The sequence below is a fragment of the Lethenteron reissneri genome, chromosome 52, assembly GCF_015708825.2.
Source record: "Lethenteron reissneri isolate LAM-NWPU_2019-01 chromosome 52, ASM1570882v1, whole genome shotgun sequence".
Taxonomy (NCBI): Eukaryota; Metazoa; Chordata; class Hyperoartia; order Petromyzontiformes; family Petromyzontidae; genus Lethenteron; species Lethenteron reissneri.
This window is the reverse complement of record NC_083830.1, coordinates 1,682,826-1,707,221: the sequence shown is the minus strand read 5'-3', so window position 1 is coordinate 1,707,221 and position 24,396 is coordinate 1,682,826. Positions and strand designations below refer to the sequence as shown.

Genomic DNA, 24,396 nt, shown 5'->3' with positions numbered 1-24,396 from the left:
ATCGGTGTGTCCCATTTATTAACAATCTGGGACAGGCTGAGATTAGCCAAGTAAAGTCACGTAGAAGGGAAGTAATAAAATGATAAAAATAAAACATAATAAAACAATTCTCACGACGTTTCGGCCACAACGCAAGCAGCCGTCCTCAGGTGAAAACCAGGTCCGTCGAGGCGACAGAGTCTGAATGAAACAGCACACGAGCTTGGAGCATATATATATAAGCTGGGCGCATTGACAAAGGAATTTGCATATCAAAAGGAATTTAGCATATTTATGGGAAATGCAGGAATGTGATTAGTACTGCATATGCATGTGCATTATGCAGGATTAATCCTGCATAATGCACATGCATATGCAGGATTAATCCTGCATAATGCACATGCATATGCAGTACTAATCACATTCCTGCATTTCCCATAAATATGCTAAATTCCTTTTGATATGCAAATTCCTTTGTCAATGCGCCCAGCTTATATATATATGCTCCAAGCTCGTGTGCTGTTTCATTCAGACTCTGTCGCCTCGACGGACCTGGTTTTCACCTGAGGACGGCTGCTTGCGTTGTGGCCGAAACGTCGTGAGAATTGTTTTATTATGTTTTATTTTTATTATTTTATTACTTCCCTTCTACGTGACTTTACCGAAAGAACCAAGAAGATGAATCCCTGCAGTCACGAAAGCTTTAAATCTAAAATTAGCCAAGTACTTGCCTCTCACATCGAGTGGGGAACCCCCCCCCCCCCCCCCCCCCCTCTAAGGAAATCCTTCTGTCCATCGGTGTGTCCCATTTATTTACAATCTGGGACAGGCTGAGATTGGCCAACTACTTGCCTCTCACATCGAGTGGGGAACCCCCCCCCCCCCCCCGCGTTCAGAAGAGGCACATGGGTGGCCCCCCGCTGGAACGACTGTTCCTCGTGGGAATTTGTGATCTCACGTCCGGGGGGCCCACGGGGGTTGGGGTCGTGGCTCTCTTTTGAGACCCTTAAAGAGAAATGTCAAGTACCTAAATCCTATTTTATTAGACATCTCCAAATTATAAGTGCTATCTCCTCGCTTGCAGGTAACTGAAGGCACCCCCAGGATTATTCTCCGTGGACTCCAACCCCCTGCTACCCCCCCCCCCCCCAAAACGTATGATGTCTGTTCAGTCTTAAAGACTCCTAGCCCTACGAAAATAGTGCAGCCAACTTGGCTGTGGAATGACTGTGTGTGGACTCGGCTTTTGAAGAGGCAGACTGGTCTCAAGAGGTGGGATTCCACGCATTGAGGGCACTAATAATTATTTTAATTATGCCTCATCCACAGCCCGTATCAGGCACACGAAGCGCGCAGAGCGCGGCGCGTCTTGCCACGGAGCCCCCATTGTCCTGATCGCTCCACTCAAACCATACAGGCCTTTCCTTTCATGTCGTTTGGCTGTGCCCAAAGGTTTTAAACCCCTGTAGCAGCATATCACCCAATTTCTCAATTACCTATTAGTGACATCCGCGCTCTCTTCTGTCCGTACGTGCCTATCGGGTATTCGTCCTATCGATCTCAGCCTCACGTGGCACTCCCATCGATAATTGCCCTTAGTGCCTTTAGACTCCTCCGGCCGAGGCAATGTGAGACTCGTGAGCCTGTCCACGGTAGAGCCCTGGCTGAATCTGATACACGAGAACGCCTCTCGGGGGCATCTCGGGCCTCTTGTCGCAGGGCCCGCTGATGGTTTGTGGGACGGGTTGGTCTCCCTTTGTTGTTGGCTCGCTTCGTGTCGGACCCTTTCACCCCTTGTATATTCTTCCCGTCGCTCGTTTCTTTTTCGCCCCCTTCCTACCTCCTGCCATCGTCTATGCTTCCCTGTCCTCCTCCCAGCTGTTTCCTATATCGTAACCATGGGCTTCTAATATTAGTCATCTATGCGATGGTCGGCTGGACGCTGCGTACACCAGTTCTGCGTTATCTTGTACGCGTTGTTGGTGTTGAAATTTACAAATAAATATGTAAAATATAATATTACTTGCCGCTGATGTTAGCCGTGCACTGGAATTAAACTCGGGTGACCAGGTTCGTGCTTCACAAGGCGGTGTGATAATCCCCCCGTGCCGCCACTCTACCCCAATGACAACAACAAAGCAAAACATTCTTTTGAGTTCAAATTCCGTGATGTCAGCACAGTCAGTCATTCTTTCGAGGTTGACAAAATGATGACTAATAATCAACAACGTTGCCCCTTTATCCAGAATAAACCTCGCTGAGACTTTTTAAGGGGAGAGTTCTGCCATTGGCAGATTTGGCCAATTCCATTCATGAGACCTTGGCACGTGGGAGAGAAAACTGGAGAACACATTCAAACAACGTGGTAACGGTCACAGATACATTCATTAAATCCATGTTTCCACCTCCCAGCCACCTCGCATGCCAAGCCTTTAATGCTTGAGATTAAGCAATCTCCCGTACCAGTAAAAACCGAACTCTCAAAACCCTGCTTAGCTTCCGAGTTGTCATGTCGGGTGTGTTTGATTTATAGGGATATGTTCAATGTAACCCCACGACTTTCTGGAAAGTCAACAGTGGTTTTTCTATACTGGCTTCTGGCATTTAAATGTGAAATTTTCTACCACTGGCTCCGGGCCGAAAATGCATCTGTTCACCGCCCCCACGTGCTCCTTTTGAGAAGGGGGACTTGGGCCTTTTGAATACTTCTCTGCCTGTTGCTTTTGATGCAAACGTACTCGGCAGGAAATACAAATCAAACGTAAATATGAGCCGCAACAGACTTGTTTGCATACGCGTTTGAATGAAGAAGAAATGCTTACCCGCATACGGTCAGAAACCCTGGTGGAGGGTTTTTGACTCTCAAATAAATGAATGTCGGGGAAGGAAAGTCACACTTTAGTCTCCTTGTTCGGCACCAACACCACACCGGTGTTGCCTTCAGGGTGCCACATAGAAACAGAATCGAGTTAGAATAATAATAATATTATTATGAACGTTAGCTTTTATCCAGCCAGGTGGGTGCTTTCGGGTAGGGTGGTTGATTCACTGTTGAAATGGTTGTGTCAGGGGGGCCAACTTCAACTCATCATCATTCCGAGGTGCCCGGGTGGCTTCTGGGTCGAGAGCCGAGCCAACACGACTGAGACGCTGGGTCCAGATCTGGACAGCCACCTGTGATGAAACCGGATTTTCAAGTTTAGTGTGTTCATGGCCTCATCCTGACCACCAGTGGCAGCACTAAAAACCCAACTTATTAAACGTAATTTAGCAAAAACTCCAACTGTGTGAATCGGAATAAAGGTTTTAATGCCCTATGATGATTATCTCGACAGTAAGGAGCATAGGAGAGTACAGTGTCTCCCTAGTTTGGATAGGAAGTCACTTGGAAGGGATTTAAGAAGTAGTTCTGTAACATCACCTTCCAAGGGACACTAACATGTGGCCATGTTCTGCGAGAATTCCAAATGAAATGTCATCTCGTGACATGACGCCAGGAGCACAGTTTGAAATAAAATGTGGAGCTGAAAAGGAATCGCACATTTTGAGAAGTCAACGGTGTTTGTAATACGGAGGGAAAATCTGAAGGCCCCCGTCATAGGAATGTTGAATTTCCACCACTGGGCTGGCCGGTGAGAACGGGAGTCTTGCCATTTTGATTGTTTGAACAAGAAGACACTGACTTGGAGTCCTTTACCCAGCAAAGCCTCACTCGAAGATAGAGCTCTCTTTCACGAGGGTTCTGCAAGAGGATGTTTAAATCTTATCTTATTTAATATTTATAGAGCGCCTTTACTCAAATCAATTCCTCAAGGAGCGATTGTGTTTGAGAAGAGAATGGAGTGCATATTTAAGTGTGCGTGTGCACCCTCGCTCGCCTGTCCAGTGCCGGGTGCCGGCGTCCCCAACGCCACGGAGGGACCGTTCTTCACCATGCTGGACGGGTGTTGTGGGTTGGTGAAGACAGGGAAACACACAAACAATGGGCACACAGCAGTGCGGAAGTACAACAATGACCAACAAAGCATTCTTTTGATTTAAAGCTTTCGTGACTGCAGGGATTCATATTCTTGGTTCTTTCGGTAAAGTCACGTAGAAGGGAAATAATAAAATAATACTAAAAAAAATTTCTTCTTTTATTATTTCCCTCCTACGTGACTTTACCGAAAGAACCAAGAATACCAACAAAGCATTGTTCTGCACTGTCCTCTGCTGCCCACCATGTAGGCCTGTAGACTAAAGCCTAAAGCAGCAGCAATCTGTAGTGCATGGTGGATCACTCATCCAGGCTCAGTGTTGATTAGCTTCTGGATCTGATGAGACTGGGTGCATTCTTGGTGATTTCGTCCATTGATGGAGTGTGTATACTTGGCGATGGCGCCCAAATGTGTGTGCTCGCCGGATACGTGCGTCAGAAACGAGGTTAGAAACAGCAAGTCGGCATAACACTGCCGCCATCTCTTGGGCGCCTCATTGCCTCGCAGGTTTGATATCTCGCCGACAATGAGCCATCAGGCCCCCCCCCCTCCCCGTGGAAGCTGGGTCACAGGTGTACGTATGCCACCTCATCTCAGTTACCGGTTCATGAGTGCCTACACAGTTACGATTCAATCGTCTGTCTGCAGTTCTCCCCAGGAGAATTCACGTCAACTTGTCGGTGCCCGCGAATTAGCCAAGCGGGCATGCTTTTCCTTTCCCGTAACGGGCACGAGGCAAAGTCACGCCCCGTAAATTGCCCACTAATCGGCACAGCTACTGGCGGCACAGTGTGTGGCCACTTTACAAACCCAAATTCTTGCAGCCTCCCTCATGTACTCACTTTGCTCTCCGTCGTATTCCTTCTTGGTGTTTTTGTTTTTTTGTTTAAAGCCCAGTTTCCCTCGCAAAATAAGTTTTTCCTCATGGGCCCGCTTACTTGGTCGTTAGGAAGGAAAGCGACTGACCCACCGGCTCGCTGGCTGCCTGTGACATGGGGAGCGCTTCGCTTGACACATGGGAGAGGCTAATTTTGTGTTACGGCCAACGCAGGAAATACTAATTTTCTCGTCGCTGCAGGGAGTCATTCAGGGATGTCGTCTGTCTTAAACTGCCCCCGTGGTTTCGCAGACCATAAGACACAGGTCCCATCATGCCTCTTGTATACCGTCCACTTGGCAGGCACATTGACGTGCCTTGTCTCGTCTGTCTGCATCGCTTTACACCGGGGAGCTCTCCGCGTTATTAAACGCCTGCTGCTTGCCGGCTCTTGGTGTCGGCACTGTAATGCGCGACCTGCGATGGAGAAATGGGTTGCGTGTTGTTACTCATTCTTATCCCTCCCCCCCCCCCCCCCCCCATCTTTCTGCCCACAGGTGGATGATAAGATATCCCCGGACTGTCATCACGTAAGTATAGTGTTCCTTGCATTGCTCCTTGCATGAGAATTGTCACGTTGGCCACTCGCGGGTCGAGCGTTTCCTTGCTTGCGCGAGTTGCGGGTGTCCTCCCTCATTGCGGGTGTCCTCCCTCATTGCAGTTTGACGTTTTACAATGCAGGAGGTTGCCAAAGAGTGGATCTGTAGGTTCACAGTGGCCGGATCGAAGCCCTCGAGTTGACATTGCTGATAATGTTTGCGCCGCAAAGCTGGGTGTCCGGCACCTTCCCCGATTTTTCAGTCGGGTTCTCAAGTGGAGCGAGTTGATGAACTCAGCCCATATTTCCGATTCCCTCGCCAAAAACCCATTGCTCGAAAGGTGCTTTGTCGAACAACTTTTGGCAAAGGTCAGCTGTCTTAGGATTCCATCTTTTTCTGTGTCATTGCCATGCAGCCCTTCCAGCAGGGCATATTGGTGTACCATCGAGCTAAAATAATAATAATTAGAGAACTCAGCGCATTGGTCAATAACAGTGTGACCTTAGGGGAGGGCGACGCTGCCATTGGCCAATCGGATCTCTCAAGAATGAGTTCCACCACCGCCGGAATTGGTGTGAATTCACGACAAAGCCATCACAGTTCCTCCTCTCTGAACCAAGAATCTGCAGGCTTTGCCAGTGATCTTCTGTCCCACCCAACCTTTTAGCCTCGTGGGCAAATCAGCTCGTTGAAATTGCCGACCTGCTGAACGCCACGGCAGCCACATTGGCCAGTGTATGTGTGATCCTGCTGATCGTGGTCAAGCACAAAAAACAAAGACAAAGATCCCCTGTATAGCCTTACCAGACTGTAGAAGCAAGTGCTGTTTGTGAGCACCTTATGAAGGCCAGAACGGCACACGAGGGGGTAGGTGGCCAGCACTATGCCCAACTGCCTTTGTGTCCCCAGTGGCAATATTTACACACTGCACCAGGTACTCATTTGAGGCTGAGTCAACCTCGGGGAGGCCCATCACCGGTTCAAATAATCGTCACTGGTGTTGGCCGTGAGTGGGAATCGACCTCTGGTCGCCAGGTTCGTAGGGCAGCGCGCTAACCGCTACACTACCGCTCCCCACACTACCGTAAACACACACACACATGCAAGTTTAGTGTCGCACACTCTTTATTTTTGATTTGTTTTCTTGCTCATTTACAATGTCTCGTTGTCATAGCTGCTAGGCGGACTTGGCGAAGTGCACTGTTGAGCTACAACAATACTCAAACATATAAGTGGCCCTTCAGGGAATTTTGTAAACAACAAAAATCTAATTTAATTATTCATTACTGTTTTGTTCCGGCAACTATCCAAGGTTTTGGCTCAAGAGCCCGAATGATAATGATGACCCATGTAAGAGTGGCCTCTCTGTGGTAAGGCGATGTTGTGGTGTGTGGTTCACTGAAAAATTGTGGAGGATCAAAATAATTCAATAATATCTCATCTCCCAAGTTCCGGAGTAGATATGATGTATTTTGTCAAGCTCTTGTCGGGCAAATACTTTTTTTCTGCTTGGTAGAATAATGGTATAATGGTAGGTTGTGATCAAACTTTCACTGCCGAATCAATGTGCCGTGGCTTGCTGTCAGATAACTTTCTACTTACACCACTTTTTAGCAGTCCCTATGGCTGCTGTATTGGGAAATTAATCTCTAGAAACAATGTGTTCTTTCAAAATAATTCACGATTTTGTGAGTTTCAGATTGTTCTATTTTTTTCCAACAGAGTAATTAAGCGATGAATTGTGCTCGCGGTTTGAGTGTTGACACTGAGCGGGTGTTTTTTTTCTCTTCACTCGCTGTATAATTTATACGTTTTTTCCTCTTCCCAGTGATGCCTGGGGGACACGTAAACCGCCTACGTGTTTATTAATGGTTTTTGGTAAATTCATGCCACGATTGAATGCACTGTGGGCTCAGCTTGCAGAACGAGTGTGCTTCTTCATGGGTTACCGCTGGAAAAAACACACCGCACATCCGTGCATGAAACCGCACCGGTGTTGAACATTGTCTAATGCCTTCCTTAATCGGTGCTCAGCAGTTTTTGTTAGATCCTTGCAGTTTGGCAGATGGATTGTAAATAGGTTTCATATGAAATGGCGCACTGTGCGTATATAATTGCTTCAGAGCAGATGTAATACATTTTAGGTACATTTTCCTGGGTTGATTCTCATCCATTAAAAATGTTACCAGAAGCAGTTCTTAATGTACGCTCGTCCAAGTTAGACCACATGTTCAGGATATCGTCTCTGAAGCTTTCACCAGGCACTGCTGTGGGCTTCTTCAGGAGTTGAAATTTCAGAGTTGAAGATGATAATAATCATAGTCTTTATACTTGTAATGAGCAGTTTTCACTTGCCTTAGAGGAGACAGAGTGCCTTACAAGCGTGAGGATCCACGGACAAGCGAGAAGGCAGCCAAATCTGCAACTCTCCGTGTAGTGAGGTGTATTCAGCCAATTAATGGGTGTTTATACATCCGGGGGCAAATTGGAGCACCGGGAGAAAACCCTCTCATTGGATGGTACAACACCATATCCCCGTACAGATGGAAACAGATGGAGTTTAATCCACCTGCTGTACTGCCATCTCCTGGCAAGCCAGCGTAGGGTAGCATGCGTGATGTCCGCAGTAGTGTGTGGTGCAAGCTTGAGTGAAGAAATGCTCCTAAGCCAGTCTACCCACAGGGCCACGCTTGCATTATGCATTGTGGTGCCAACCTGCGTGTTGAAACTCTTAGCAGTTGGGATGTGAACCTGGCCTGGTCCTCTTAGGTCGATTCAGCATTAAATACGTTCCTGGTGGGGTGGGGGGAAATCGGCAATGAGTAGATGTAGGTTTCAAAGCAAAGAGTGCCGGCCACATGGCCACGTCGTGTTGCCTAACGTGCTCACTGTGACAGCCATTTGCCTTGACACCCCTTTGCTTTGACAGTTTATGAGACTAAAAATCACATCTACACGTCTTGGTGGAGGGAGCTCTGAACACGGTGCGAATTGAGAAGTTGTCGGGAGGGGGGGAAGTGTGCCATTTTGTTGAGGACCCGGCGCGAGAATCTGTCATTTTAAAGCGCCCCGCCGGGTCTATTGCAGCTGCTGTGGAATTACAAGCACAACCTGACGACGGACGAGCGGTTTGACGTGGCGGCGGGGGAAGTGTGCAAGACCGCCCTGCAGGAGGTAAGCGACGTCCCCTTCTTCCTTGCCGTGCCCGCTGCAGCGTGCGTTCTCCGATCCACGCGCTCCTCTTTTCCCATCTCCCGGCGTTACTCCCGCACCTCCTGATGAGCACGGTTTGGCTATGTACGGTGCGAAGGAAGTTCAACATCCATGCATTCCAAGCACATGTTTGTATGGGAATCTTTGTGCACGTCTCCTTGAGCTTTTCTTCCGTCTTCTCTGGCAATGTCCATGTTTCTGAACCGTGTGTCATAGTAGGCAATATTCACCGATTAAAATGTAAATGTTGTGGCAATAATATTAGCACGGCTGGCTACGTACGGTGCGAAAGACGTTCGACATACATTATAGCCACGACACTTATCTTAATATTACCTAATTTTCTTAATTGCATCCAGTCAGATGGCACTGTGGTGAAGCGCTGTACGCACCATCGGAAAATCACAAATTCAAATCCCAATCTTGGGAGTCTCCATCCACTGTGTGCCATCTCAACAAATGGTTGTACTGTGGAGAAAAAACAAACCTACCATATGAATGTGGAATTCCCACCACGCGGGGCCTCCAGTTGAAGTGAGCGCTGTTTACGTTTGTTTGGGTATGAAAACACCTTCCTATAACCTTAACTTTGGAGCTTGTGTGTTGACCGACTCTCTGTGTCGTTTTACGTAACATTTCGATACTTTGCTAGGTTATTTAATTTTAGTGTGTCTCTTTCTCCCCCTAAGCCTGCTCACTCCTTTTTGTTGTACTCATTGACATGTAAATTTTGTCTCTAACCCCTCCCTCTCGGTGCCTCCGCCCCCCTCTGTCTATTTAAGGCCACCCCACAGAGACGATCACCCCTCTCTGTACCTGTGTTGCCCGCTGTGTGTATCTTGGTGATATCTGTCTGCTTATATGTCTGTCTATAATTTTTTCTGGTTAGATTTTATGTCGCTATTTCATTATACCTGATGATGATTGCTTGTGTTGCAATCGAAACGTCGTATGCTATTATTTAATTTATTATTTTTTCTTTATACGTGACTTTACCGAAAGAACCAAAGAATACCTTCCTATAACCTCAACTACGACCAATATGATTGAAACTCCCATGTCCTAACTGTATGACAACCATAGCAATAAAGCACACTTACTTTAACCCTGGCCCAAATGTGAATCTTCACATTGTGTGACCCCCATACCATTGACAATTGTGGATTTTAATGGATCAGACCCTCTTAATCATTCATAATATCATCCTAACAATAGGTCCAAACATGAAATAATATCAACTTAACTTAAACACTCTGCCTTTGAAGGGATGTTCTATAAGTATCGTGACCCTCACCACAGCCCTTGTCCTCCCACAATTGCAAATTGGCAATATTTTTTTGTTGCACAGCATGTCTCTTCAAACGCGCTAAAACGCTTCCTTTCAGCGTCGCGGCACCCTAATGAAAATACAGGAGGATAGCCGGAATTGGCGGTGCGTGCTGATTTATACGCGCGAGGTTATGGGTGTGTGTGTTCGCGCGCACGCACGCACACGCGCGTCCAGTGGTTTGACCTTGAGAAGAGGAGAGAGCGAGTGGGCGAGTGTCGCCATGCTCTCCCGCACTGGGTCAAGGGGGATGCACGCTCGGCTCCAGTGAGCAGGCTCGGCTCCATTAGGACCCCCCCCCCCCACTCCCCGCCCCCCCACCATTACTTTCTAAGAAATCTGGCACATTTGGCAGCAGCCTAATCAGTCACGGGAACGCCTTTGGGCTTGAGGATCTTGATCGGTGCGGCAGCTGGATGATGAGTTAAATTGTTCGTGCGGTAATTGGCAGCGGCTCTGCCTGAAGAAAAGTGAACGGTCACTCGCGTTCACGCTGGCCAAGGCTGCTGATATGACGACGGTTACGTTGGAAGGGAGGGTTTGTGCAGGGGTTTGCGTAGAACAAAAGCATGGAAATGTTGGTACATCTGTGACTTGCAAGTAATTGTCATACTACGACTACTAAAATTATACTACGCCTTGAGTTGGCTCGCTGGCTGCTGGGTGGGCTCCTCTCGACCCCAACAAGAACTCGATTGTTCGTGGCAGCTGCGGGAAGTTGCCACCGAATCTCGTTTGTGTTGTAACCAGCCAAACGGGATATTTCTATTTAAATTAAATAAAAATTTCATTGAACCGGCGAGCAAGATCGGAAGACGTAATAATAATAATGTTGAAAGATAGCAACACGGAAGAAGCGGGAGTAACGAATAGAGGAGACCGACACGGTTCATTTAAAATCGCTCTAACTTTTCAATTTGTGCTCCTGTTAATGTCATTCTTTCGACACAACATTCTTTAAATCCTTGAGAATATTATAGAACATCTCAATGCATATTATCTTGGGATTTTATTGCAAGAAAAAAGCAGACTACTTGGACGGCAGGATTTTGAGAAGAGCTTGAAAATGACAGCAATCTTTTGATGTTCCCTTTGCAAGTGATGGATTCTCTACTCGTTATGATACAACAACAACAATAAACAACCACATCTGTGCAGTGGCAATCTAGTAGCATGTGTTGGGCGGCGGTGCCCTTCTCTACTTGCGAGCCCGAGCTGGCGGTGAAAAATCCACATTTCTACGCGGTCTTATCGACAACCACCGATTTTAAATGCAGAAGTATTTGGCACAAAGAACGCGCTCACACGACAGTGTCCACATATTCGCTGTAATCTGAGAGGCTAACATAGAGGGAATGCAGACGGCAAGGGGCGAGGCCAGCCTGGACGGGACAAAGCGTGACTCCCCGTTACCCGCTTGCGGTGGCGGGGGTGTCACCCTCGCAGCCAGTGCTACACAGAATCAAGTCTTTTTTTCTGAAACTCCCAAACCTGCTGGGTTACGAGGTCGCCAGGAGACGGATGGCAGGACCGCTTATGTTGGGTTAGTGAACCCGTCCGTGCGGACCTTTTCCGTGTTAGCCCCTCGTATGAATGAATGGGTTTTGTCCGGGCACTCTCGGTTTCCTCCCACTCACCGATCGGTCTTTACAACGGAATTCATCGAATAAATTAATATCGGTCCCTTTGTGAAAAATAAAAAAAGACGTAATGAGTCATTCAGGCTTGTGTGGGCAAATCACTGACGTCGTTGACACCGCTATCATCGTAGAGAATGTCCCTAGAAAGGCGAGAGAGAATAAGACAGCCAAACGGCAATGGCATTGTTGGCAAAGTGGAGCTCGCGGGAGGTGAAGTAATGGTCAAGACGAGATCAGGGAGTTAAGCGGGGATAAGGCGACGTGGCATCACAAAGGCGCTTGCTTGCGTGGGCTAATTCCCTCCATCCCAACGGCAAAACCCGCCCCCGCGTGAATAACGAGTCTGCACATGCGTGTGTGTGGCAAGCGGCGTCGCTGCTCACCGCAAAGCATTGCTCGTCGCAAGCGATTCGACGGAAACTGCCGGGCAACGTCAAATTCTCTCCGATGCATTTTCAAGCCGTACCTACCGCGCGTTTCCCCCGAAAAAAGGGCCGGAGGGGTGACTGGGAGGGTGGGGGAGGGGCAGGAGTAGTGGCCCCCCCTCCCCCCCGTGGGCCATCCTAACGGCATCACGAAACAAACAGGAGACGCAAACCGGGAAAAAAACATTGGCAATTTAAGACGAACGTAATGACGACTAATCGTAAATCGCATAAGCGTATGTCGGTTTTCACCCGAACGTGTATCCAAGGTGAAAGTGCCTTGTCGCTCGGAAGCGAACGGAGGGCTGTCCCTCTCTTCTCTTTGCGGCCCGGAGTCATCGGTGGAAGTTCCACATTACTATGGCAGCAGCCTTATTGGTAGCCGCTCCAGACACTTCACCACCCCCGCTAGAAATGACTTATTTGACGAGTTAAGATTTGTTAATTAAAACCTGTTTTGCTACTTGTGATCCGTGCATAAGACCACGTGTAAAAAAAAGAAGGGGAAAACATATTATAAAAATAGCTTCTCTTAACGATGTACACAAATAATACATTAAATCCATCCATTAACGAATCCTACATTCGGTTGAATCACCTAGATGTAAAATGTTCACAGTGTATTTGTTTGCACAATGTGTTTATGCAAGTACAGTAATACATTGTGCAAATATTAAATTTAGGTGAGTGGATCGATTGAGGATGTTTAAACAGGAAAATAGAAACGATGCATAAAAAACGGTAAACATTTTACAAAGGGGAGTTCCCCTTAGTAAAACTGTTGAGATAAATCGTGACCTCATGTTGTGGTTGAGCGTGGGGATAATTGTTACTCGCCAAGTAATTATCTTTAACCTGTGTCTGTGGGGAAGGGAGCGGTGGTGTGGTGCAATAGTTGTCAACACCGGGTGTGAAAATCTACTACCCGAGTTACATTCCCAGCCGTGGCAAACGTCAGCGAAACGTGGTCTCCAAAACCCCTCTTGGGCCTCCTTCCCAATGGTTGAGTCAGCTTTAAATGAGCAGCTCCTGGTACAGTGGGTTGGTGTGGCCACCTCCACGGCCAGCCATGGCCAGCCGTGGAGGTGGCCACACCATCTGTAATGTGTCCGCCTTAAGAGGTGCTCGCAAACACCGCTTGGCCCCAACGATCTATGAAGCTGTCTGGCTGACGTGTCTATGATGTAGCGTCGGGAACCCGTTTAAGATTCACTTTGTAATTAATGACTTCGAGGAAGTTTTCTGGCACGCAGAAAGATCATCGCCGACGATGTTTTTGTAGACATGCGCACATTGTCCTTACTGGAATATTCTGGAATACACAAACAAAATAATCAGAATTAATATCAGGCTCGTATACTTAACTCGCCAAAGGATCTCCGAGGGGTTGAGGGTTTGTGCCGAACCTGTTGCCCTTTGTGAAACCCCCCCCCCCCCCCCCCCCCCCCGTACCGCCCTACTCGGACGTTTACACGACGGACATTTGGCAGCCGCTCGCGACGGTTTTACCTTTTTGCTGCTCGCACGGCCAACGGACCTCCCTCCCGTTTTCATTGCCGCTGCTCGTCGGTCACGCCGCCGATTTGCCTGGCCGGTGCGCTTGGTGCACGCGACGCCGCAATCCGCGGACGCAAATTGGAAGGCGGTGTTCGTTTTCCCCCCGACCGCTGCGGGCGTTCCCCGTCGCGGCCGCCGCTCTTTTAACGACGCATGATTTAGGCCCGGCCACGCCGGGCGTGCGAGCGCGTGCCTTGGTTTCCGCGGAGGCGTAGCACGGCGCACGCGACAGCGAGCGAACACCATACGTGACCAACGATTAACGTGTTTGGCTACGTACGGTGCGACAGAAGTTCAACATACAGTCCATACGTACGTTGCCAGGGATGACAGTCTGTCGGGGGAGGGAGCAAACTATTGTCTCTCCCACAGGAGTGGCACGCCTAATTGGTTACGCGCGGCCTAGTTGGTTATGCGCGCTTCATCAGCTGTGAGGGTAACAGCACCAACCGGACATTCCCGGCCACGTGGAAGTCTGAGCACTTTGTTTCGTGCGTGAAAATACCAGTTCAACCCGCCGTTCATTGGCTGCTCGTTCGTGCCAAAACCGGTTATAAACGATCCGTCTGACCAGGTGCGCTTTGCGCCCCAACATGCGGTAATATTATTCGGCGCTAGAAGCTGTTCTCTCTCGATCTGTGCGTCTGGGAGAAACGAGAAACCGTGGGGTGGAGAAATGGATATTGGTTACACTTTAGTGAGCACTCTACCCTCTGCGCATGTGTATTTTTTAAGCAGCGGTGGCGACATGAGAGATGGCTGTGGGTGTCCCCTCTCCGGAGGCTCATAACGCGCGTCGCAGCACCGAGCTGTTGGGTTCAAACCAGGGCAGGCCCTGGTGGTGATTGCACCGGGTTCTCGCGTGAAGCGACTTGATTGTCGTGCCTGCGTGATACATCATCGTTTATCAAGGCGAGTCAAAGTGACGAGCAATGGGGGGAGGGGGCTGTCCCTGAGCCCGTGGTGGAAATTCTGCATTTTAATTGCAGGGGGGGTTGGGGCAGCAGCTTTTGGGGGGTGGGGGCAGTCTCTATGTATTAAAGCCACTTTTGACTTTCCACACGGTGGTAGCTATTTTTTTTCTGCACCTCGAGGGATGTAGAATTGATCAGACCAGGATTGGAATTTTTTTCCCATCCAATTGTGATAATGTTCACACCATGGTGTGCTGCAGGCTGGCCAGCTGCGATGTAGGTGCGTCATGTTGTACTTCTTTCGCACCATACGTAGCAACCATCCTAATCGGAGTTGCGGGGGAAGGAAAACGAAAACGTAGATGCGACATCCTCGGGCTGTTTTAAGACTTAGTTGAAATAGCCTGAATCAGGTGGCACAGTGGATATAGCGTCCTGCGCTATGAATTTACCAATCCGAGTTCAGTTCCCGATGCACGACTCGCATCGTTTGTGAGTTTTATCTAAACCGGTTCTGGGCCCTCTCTGATTCCCCATCCACACGGACCAGAGTGGTGAAGTATGGTTAAAACAACTCCCAGCGCCCAACAGCAGTGGATAGCTGGGGTGCGATGACAATTCTCTGTGAACATTGCGAATCTCACGGCGCTCTGTAGTCAATAAAGTTTGACCTTAACCACGGCGGATTAAATCCCCCACAGCAGGTCATTACAATCCTCTTGCCTGGTTAAGCACGCGTAATAGTCCCCACACACACACACCACCTTTCTCTATTACCGTGGGCTCGGCTCCACTTTCAGAGATTCAAGAAGCCAGGCGCATCTGTTGAATGCAAGTGTGGTTTAAGCATTTTCACTGCAGCAGTCACAGCAGGCTCTGGGAAATTGGTGTTGACTCTGCTTGCATTGTGGGTTAGGTCCCATTTTTCCTTTGAATCATCATTTTGTAAATTACCATTTTTCTTCCGCTGCCTTGGTGTATTTGTGTGCGCACGCTTAACACAAAATGCCATTGTGTAGAGTAGCGGTCTTTATAGGTACTTGCTAACAGCACTTACCTGCGTGGTCAATAAGGCTACACAGGAGGTCTTTGTGCGTTTCCCTGTCTCTCGCTCTGTATGGCAGTGTTTTTAATGCTGCACTGTGCTGTGATCCTGGAGACGCGCGGGTTCAATTCCTCGACGGTGCACATCAATGGTGAATGGTGTCCCTCGGCCTGCTCTGGTTCAGGGTGGTTACACTTGGGCCTCAAAGCAAGAAGGGCCTGGGTTCGACTCCCGACTGGGGTGCCTTTCTGTGTGAAGTTCTCCCCCTCTCCTGTATATTTGGGTTTTCTCTGGGTTCTGGGTTCTCTGTTTTTTTTTTTCCTAGCTAAAAACACTCTTAACTGCCATTGATCGACCATCCCGATGTAGCAGGGACCCCTCCTTAACAAGGGTCTGCGGACTCCGTTTGGCTTTCCTGTGTAAATAAATAAATGAAATGCATTGTTATGCATTCAGCTTTGAATCGCACGGTGCTTGAACATCATCAGGGTGGAGACAGAGGCAACGGGGCATGAACATCGCGATCCCCACGCCACCCACCGCCTCTCGGCTCGCGTGCCGAGGGCGACGTCAACCGGCGCTCGCGAGCAGCGCTCGTCCGTAGGGCTAACCGCGTGGCGCGTGTGCGTGTGTGCGCGTGTGTGTGTGTGTGCGCGTATGTGTGTGTGTGTGTGTGTGCGTGCGCGTGTGTGTGCGCGTGTGACCCGCAGCTCAAGGAGTGCCAGGGCCAGGAGCGTGGCAAGGGCTACCTTATCTCGTGCCTCATCGACAACCGGCCCAACATCACCGACTACCAGTGCCACCAGTTTGTGACGCGCATGACGAGCATCGTGTTCAGCGACTACCGCATGATCTGCGGCTTCGTGGAGAACTGCAAGCAGGACATCAACCGGCTGCAGTGCGGACGCATCGGAGCCGACCCCAAGGTGACCGCCGCTGACGACGCGTTGCGTTACGCGGGCGCCCCCCCCCCGCTGCGCGCGGTACTGACGCACGCCTCAAGTGAATGTGACGAGGTGCGGGCGAACCGAGCCGAAGCAACAACCACGATCGTGACCACCGGTTCATTCTCACCGTTAACCACAGTTATAGCCGCAATCGTAGCCATAGCTTTTTGCCTGTCGCCACCCACTGGGCGACGTTGGCATTCCGTACTGCACGCAGTTTCCCCGCAGAGCCCGCCGCATAAATAATGCAGAGAGAGTTAAAATTCTCACCACTAGCCCACACACTCGTAGCTACGAACGCATTCTCTCTGCCAATCATCGCCCTGACCGCTCGCCCCCCGTGTCAATGATGGCTGGGAACCAGACTCTGCCCTCCCAGTCCGGTCCCAGTTATTCTGGCCCAGATCTTCCGCGTTTCCTTGCTCGATGACCCACCAGGCTCCGTGGGCCAAGCCCCCCACCCCCCCCTCTTTCTCCCCCCCCTCCCCCACCCTAACCCGACTCTCCATGTGGAGGCGTGGTGGTGGCTGGAAAGCAAAAATTAATTAAGTGAAGAATCAACACGGGCATGGATTACGTTTGACAATGTTTAGCTGTCATCTATTATTTATCACTTTACCGCAGTGCGTCAATAATAATAATGGTTATTTGTTCGCCACCTTTATAGAAATGTCGAACAATAAACATAGTTTTACCATCTTAACTGAGAGTGCGGCACTTGCTGTGGTGTGATGGTTAGCACAATCAAGAGATCGCCGGTTTGACTCGGTCTCCTGGCTTGGCGATTGAAAACAATCGGTTCAGTTTCTCAAATCCCCTTGCCTCTGTCCATCCAGAAGTATAAATGAGCTACGCCACAAACGATCTCCTTAGAAGCAAAGCTCTCCTCCACATTTTGCTTTTGAAGATGGCTTCAATCTTGCCGAAAATCGGTTCTCGATGCGCATAGCCTGGATCAAGATCTAAACCTTGGGCGAGTGCGACTCATTTAAAAGAGCCAACCTGGGTTCAAACAAGACACGGAGTGTGAGGTGTTTGTAGGAGACGGGGGACCGCAGCAATCGTGAATGCATTCCACACCGAATGATCAATCGGGGCATGATTGACGTGACGAAGATTGCGAGGAGAGCAGTGATGACTCGATTCGGCTGTTGAGGATGGCCTCCCAGCCGTGCGTGGCGAAATTTCCGGAGAGGAAATGTTGGCGGCGAAACCCGGAAAAAACCCCGCACTTGAGTTGCGCAAGTTTTGTAAATCCCCCCCCCTCCAACCGTTTCTGTTCATCCAACGCTATAAATAGGTTCACCGCAGTTAGATCATCATCTCGTCACACACTTCTACACTTGGAGAAACCCAGTTTAATCGCAGGTGGCTTAAACTAGGAATAATCTCAGTGGCGCCATCACTGACCTCTGCCCATGTTCCCTGTTCACAGCAGTCCTGACCCACGTTCGCTCCTGGCCTCGGTTGTGATTACCGGCAATTCATTCTCACCAGCAAGCACGGTCGACAATTAATCCTCTCTCTTCCCTCCCAATATGAACCTCTCGCTCACATTGTCACTGCAGTACACCCCTTCGCTTTAGGGCCTATCCATAGCATGAAACATTCCAGTGGAACCCAACCAAATGCAAAATCCAGCGATCGTTTGTCAAAACAGATTGCCAAAACACGCAGAAAAATTAACGTTTCTCGGCCATTAAATTAACTTGAGGAATTGAGGGAGAGACATAAACATTTTTGTGCATTTTGTGCACCGAGACATTAGGATGTGTGGGGATTTTTGGTAAGAGGATCATGTGTGTGCGCTTGGCCGAATGGAAGTGTGAACCCGCACGCTCGCTTTCCACATTTTAACAGTGGTGCCGTGCCGGGTTTTGTGTAAATAGTGTGGTTTTTACGCAAGGGCTTTAAGCTGTGCTGAAGTTCAAGTCCGCAAGATGAACACAGGCTGTGAGCGGTCTTCTTGAAACAAACGCGATGTGTTCGCACTGTTTGTACTGCACGTACAAAAAGTCTAGAAAGTGCACCTGAAAACAACCGTTGGACACGATGCGCAACTGTATTATTTTATTATTATTGTGGGGACCGATTGAAGCGGAGGAAGACTGCGGAAGAGGTAGCGAGAGGCGAAATGTAACAAAAAAATAACAGGGCTAGGAGGCCACTCGCTGACCAACTCTGCTCTACCCGCGTATGGGGAAGCTGGCCCAAGAGTCGTGGCGTTGTGGACTACCCACCACTGGCTTTTTAGGGGCTGCCGCCGGAAATGAGCGCCATCCCCATTGCTCTATGGAGTTGGGAAACACTGTTGGCTTTATGCATGAAAGACGCGCCGAGTCGCTGGACTCTTTATTTTAAACCAAACGACACTGCTGGGTGGACAGCGCGGGGGCGGGGAGTGCATTTCAGACACTCAGCCATTGTGTCAACTGGCACGCTGGGAGATCGGACCAAACTGGAGACGTCTAGGATTGAAACGTACATTGGTCCTAACCGCAGTTGCACCAGTTCAAGCATCCCTCCTACATTGGGGTGTTTGACCCAGTTTATTAATGCTTCATTTACACGTTGGAGATAATATAAACGTGCACAGCTGTGCACCGTGAATTGCATGACACACCCGCTGCGCTGCAGTCGTAACTAATTGGCACGTTTTGTTTACGTGCCAAAGCTTACTAATTGGCTGCGTCGGGTGGTGGTGGGTTAACGACACATTTATATTTATGCTATCAAACCAAATAACCTTTATTACGAGTAATATTGGTCGCGAAAGCCTACTACTACTACGTGTTAAACTCAAGGTGGCGTGTAACACGTGTCGGTGCTGTACTTTGCACTGCCCCTGGTTGATGTTTAGCGTAGAGAGTTTGATTGCCTGTGTCCGGCCGGGGCTTGTGAAGCAGTGATTATGACTTCGCACTTTGAACCTGCCACGCGAGAAATCTTTACCAGGTCTGGGTGGCTCCCCCAGTCTGTGAATGTCAAAGGGGGTGTCGCACATTATTATATTTACTGAGCTCTTATTTCTGCTCCCTTTAGATACGTCACCATTCCCTCGTCTAATCTCAGCCTGTTCACGGATAACAAATATCCTCTTATTGGCGTAGCCAGATGCCCAATGTGGCACGCTTGATTGAACATGTTTGGTAAGTTATCAAAAGCACTCTCAAGTCTGCAAGCATACGTGGTACAGGTGGCCGGCTTGGATGAGTATTCCCATTTGATCTTTCACAATCTCGTGACTATGCTTCAAATTAAATTGGCTGGGATGCCCGTGGAAATTAATTAACTTGGAATTAGTGTTTTGGCCTAAATATAAAATACAATTTGGATTTATAAAAATAATGTACCAGTATCTCAACAAGCTGCATCTGCAGTTGCATTACATTTCTTGGCAGGCAGGCCACTGAAACGATGAAATTGGAATGTAAAGTTTAACCAAACAAGTGTGATTTAATGTTATTTTAATCATGTAGTTTACAACCAAACTACGAAGCTGTTCAATTTCACTTTTACAATCTCAGCATTCCAGGGATGTAACACACACACTACGGAATGGCACAACATCTTGGTGCCGTGAAATCCCCAGTCTAGTGTCACTTGGTGAGTTTTGATCTGTTTCACATGCCCCATTCATAAAAAAAAAAATCCCAAATGATTATTCTTTGGGTGCACTGTTCCCTGGTCCCAGTGTTTTTCCACATCGAAAGTTCAACTCTACCGGTCCCCGAGAGAGCGTTTCCCCGAGAGAGCGTTTCCCGTATAGAAAGTTAGATTGAGCTTTCACTCAATGGGTATGACTGTTAGTTTAAAGAGCATTATCAGGAAACGTTTTATACATTTAGATTCTTATCAGGCCCCATGGTACATATAAAGCGCAGTCTCTAACTCGCATCTACTCTGCCGCTCTGGCCTTGCTATGCGCTGTGAAGAAATGCCATTGCCCAACACATTGCCTGATATATATATACATTTTCTTGGTTTTTTCGGTAAAGTCACGTAGAAGGGAAATAATAAAATAATATAAATATAAAACAATACAAATTCTCACGTTTCGACTGCAATACAAGCAATCATCATCAGGTGTGAAATCCACAGCAAGAAAATTTGAAAAAAGTGCCGGTTTGTCCAGGACAAACTGCCACTTTTATGAATCCCTGCAGTCACGAAAGCTTTAAATCAAAATGTATATACATTTTATTAATTCAGCCAGTGTTGGTGAAGAACGCGAGTCGTTTTTTCGTTTTAAGTGTCTATGTTTCATAGTAGGTGTATATGCATGTCGCAAGGTACGCTTGAGATGCCGGGTCATGGCCCTGGCACTTTGTCCTCGGCAGGTATCTGATGTGTGAAGTCCGTGCTGTGCACGTGAGTCGGTCTCAAGACGCGAACGCACCGAGTTGAGGGCGAGCGTTGTGAAACCGTCCTTGCGTGTTCCCAGTAACAGCCGAGCCGTTTCTATTGACTGCAGTGTGTGGGGCGGCTAGACTCAGGACCGTGCCAGGGCCTTTCGGTGATAAACATGTCACGTTCTAACACGATGGGAAATGCAAACCTAGTGGTTACTTATCATTGTTATATATTTACTATTTATACACAATGAATAACAAACGATGCCCTTTGTATATCCAGGAAAGGTTTGCTTTGTCGTGTTCGTATTGCAGGAGGAGGCTCCGACAATCGGATGCTTGGCCAATCCTTGAACTGAGTGTTTGGCTTGTGGGGATGAAATCTGACACCTCTGAGAATATGGCACATACCGCGGGGTGACACTAAGCACTCTGATTCAATCGTCTATTATTGTACCGCCATCTGGCAGCTCTGGATATATATGTGTATTATACATGACACAAAAATGTGAGGCGATATTGGAAATAGTTCATGCACCTCCCATTAGCGCCGCCAATTATCACGGTTGGCTCTACGGTGCAAAGTTCTGCTTGCATGCGCGCCCAATTGGGTGACGTTTGTCTCTTCATGGATGTTCTTGGAATCCAGAAACATTCGGTATTTAGGTCGGTTATTTATCCGAGTAACAGCCCCGAGGGTCTCTATAAATAAACATGTCTCCATCAGTGATGTTTCATTTGGTTGTACAGATCAGTGCTATCTGCCCCCCTCCGCTTTGGCAATGAGTTGTAATCCTCCACACCATTGCCCCCTATATATATGTATTCTATGATGTATTTCTGGAATGATGTACTCAGCCCCGCGGCGTGTCGGCCGCTCGAACTCGCGTGGAGTACGAGTGAACGATTTGTTGCTTAATTACCGGCAAATTCTATGGCTGCTCACTTAATTGCACAAAACCGGGGGGTCTGAACGCAGGATGGGTCTCATCTGCCTGGTGGTGGTGGTCTTGAACCTGCAGTGGAAATTTCAAGTTTCCTAGAGTGGAGGGAGGGGGGTACACAAGCCGGTCACACTGTGAGAGAACCACTGTTGATGCCCCAGGAAGTGTCATCCTCATCGAGTAGGACATGTTGGGGTGGGGGGCATTCGATTTGGCCGTGGTCGAGCTTTGGTGGATGGACAATTGACGGAAAAACAAAGCCACCTGAATCTGTGACTTACGCGGGTGGGGGGGGTTGGGACGATCTCTGGGATGAGTCTTAAGTTCCCTCCCCTGCACAAAGCCCAAGATGAAATGACAGCCAGAGTAGAGGGGATCATTTAAACTAAAGGGAATATGGAACATTGTGGGTAAGAGCAAGTGTTGGAGTGGAATGAATCACGGCTGCAATTGATGAGCGTGGGTGTCGTTCCTTTTGTATATATTTTTAAATAAATCCGCCTTAAGAAAAGTGTGCTTGGGCAGGACACGTTGGGAGAAGGGATGATGATGGCCGATAATCGAGGGTAATTTCAGAGTGGGAGCCGTTGGAGGGAGCACGCACGCGCGTACGTCCACCGCAGAGATGGAGCAATGAAATCGTCTCGTGTGTGGGCGCGAGGTGGGTTGCCGCCATCGCAGGACCGCGAGAGATGGCGACGGCTGGGGGGAAGGTCTTCATCCAGCAGTGGATTGATCACGGCTGACAACACTGCCGTTGATGATTCCGTCTCTTCCCCCGAGATGCCGCCGTCTAGCAGCAGACGGAGAATGTCAGCTGGCGCCAGCGGGTGCTGTTTGAGCGAGCGCACGACGCGTAGCGCCGCCGCTACGAGCGGCACGCCGGGGCCACGTGCGCACGTGGCGGCTCGGATTAATGGGCTGTGACTGCTGCCGAGAGGATGCGGCCGACGTAATTGCTCGCATAATGGGGAGACGTTGTCGTGCTAATGCACTGGAATTTATTTGAGTCGCTGCCGTGAGCCTTGAAGCATAAGGAACGGGGTTACCGCTGCTCTGCCTGCCGAGCGGTGCCGTGAATACCGGTGCCATTAAACCGCACGTTTGGAGTACAATGCGTGGTAATTTATTGAATGCAAATATGCTATTTTTATTCCGTTAATTTATTCATCGAAGCACTCGTCCAGATATGAATCTATCATCGCCGTCGTCAATTGCTGCGGCTCTAAAAATAACCAAAGCTCAGCCGGTGGCGAGAAATCGCTTCACTCGTTTGAGCCGGGAGACGATTCGGTGTGGGGCACCGTCGGAGCCGTTGGGAGTTGTCGCCGAGCATCTCCTCCCTCGGCTCGGCCGCAGGACCTCCACTCGCAGGGCGCCGTCGTGAGCTGCCTGGAGAAGGCCCTGACGGACGAGAACGAGCAGAACCAGGGTCCGCATCTCCAGGAGGAGTGCAAGAAGTCGATCCTGCGCGTCGCCGAGCTCTCGTCGGACGACTTCCACCTCGACCGGCAGCTCTACTTCGCCTGCCACAGCGACCGCGAGCGCTTCTGCGAGAAGGTCGGAGCACCCTCCCGTTCCGCACCACCACTTGGCACCACCGCCACCACTCGGCACCACCGCCACCACTCGGCACCACCGCCACCACCACTCGGCACCACCGCCACCACCACTCGGCACCACCGCCACCACCACTCGGCACCACCGCCACCACCACTCGGCACCACCACCACTCGGCACCACCGCCACCACTTAACGCCGCCGCCACCACTCAACGCCGCCACTACCAGGGATCAAATTAATTAATGCATGCAACATATGCCAAAAGAAAATAATCAATCATCGAGTGTGTGATTGGACCCATGTAATGGTGAGCATTGGAATGTAATTAATTTGATGAATCGCTGCAGCGTTTCTTGCCCAAATAACACGATGCACTTGGAGGTGGATTGGCAGCTTAGGAGGCCAACAGTGGGCGGGAGGACTAAGCCCCGGCACTGCCGGGATCCTGGTTCAGATCCGGGTTTCAGCCACCCGTGATGAAAGCAGGTTCTCCAGCAGAGCGGGTCGGTGATCTCATCTCAACCGTCAATGCCAGCATATGACGCTTGTTGTGTTCATTTAAGTCCACACTAAACTGTGCCACCACTGCACCCCGTGCATATCCGAGTGTTTAAGGTTTAATAATAGGCGTGCATTGTCCTTCACTTGTAAATCGTTTGTTTCGGACACGCATTTCGGCGCACTTATCGTGGGCGCGGGAATAGATTTTCAACGTCACGTACATCGTATCAGATCCACATGGTCTTGTACTTGGATGTCCAGGGCGATCTATTCATAGAGACCCCGCTGATTTTTAATGCCCCTTCTTAACTTTGTCCTCAACAGGAGATAGAACATTGCAAAAGCGATGGCTTTAAAGTCTTAGAGGAAAGTGCTGGAGGGCTTAATAAGATTGGTGGGAGATGCGTGTAATGTGGCTTTGAAAACATGTTTAATTGCTCTAGAATTTGAGACGCCTGTATACGGATCACCCTGGCACCTTCACCGCTGCTTCTCTGTGTGCCTGCTGCAAGGGCTCGCCCGCTCGCCCGCCCGCTCGCCCACACGAGTCCACCGAGCTCGTTGCCCCGGTGCTAACGTTTCCTCCCTGCCGCTGC

The 24,396-nt window shown here is 49.2% G+C and overlaps 1 protein-coding gene across 1 annotated transcript in view; it reads left to right on the top strand.

Annotated features, from left to right (window-relative positions):
- Positions 1-24,396, top strand: part of GLG1 (golgi glycoprotein 1) — a 61,016-nt gene that overhangs the window by 14,711 nt on the left and 21,909 nt on the right. The window contains exons 2-5 of the mRNA XM_061573475.1: positions 5,331-5,363; positions 8,460-8,546; positions 16,204-16,419; positions 23,096-23,296. Of these exons, the coding sequence (XP_061429459.1) occupies positions 5,331-5,363; positions 8,460-8,546; positions 16,204-16,419; positions 23,096-23,296 (537 nt within the window). The remainder of the gene's footprint in view (positions 1-5,330; positions 5,364-8,459; positions 8,547-16,203; positions 16,420-23,095; positions 23,297-24,396) is intronic.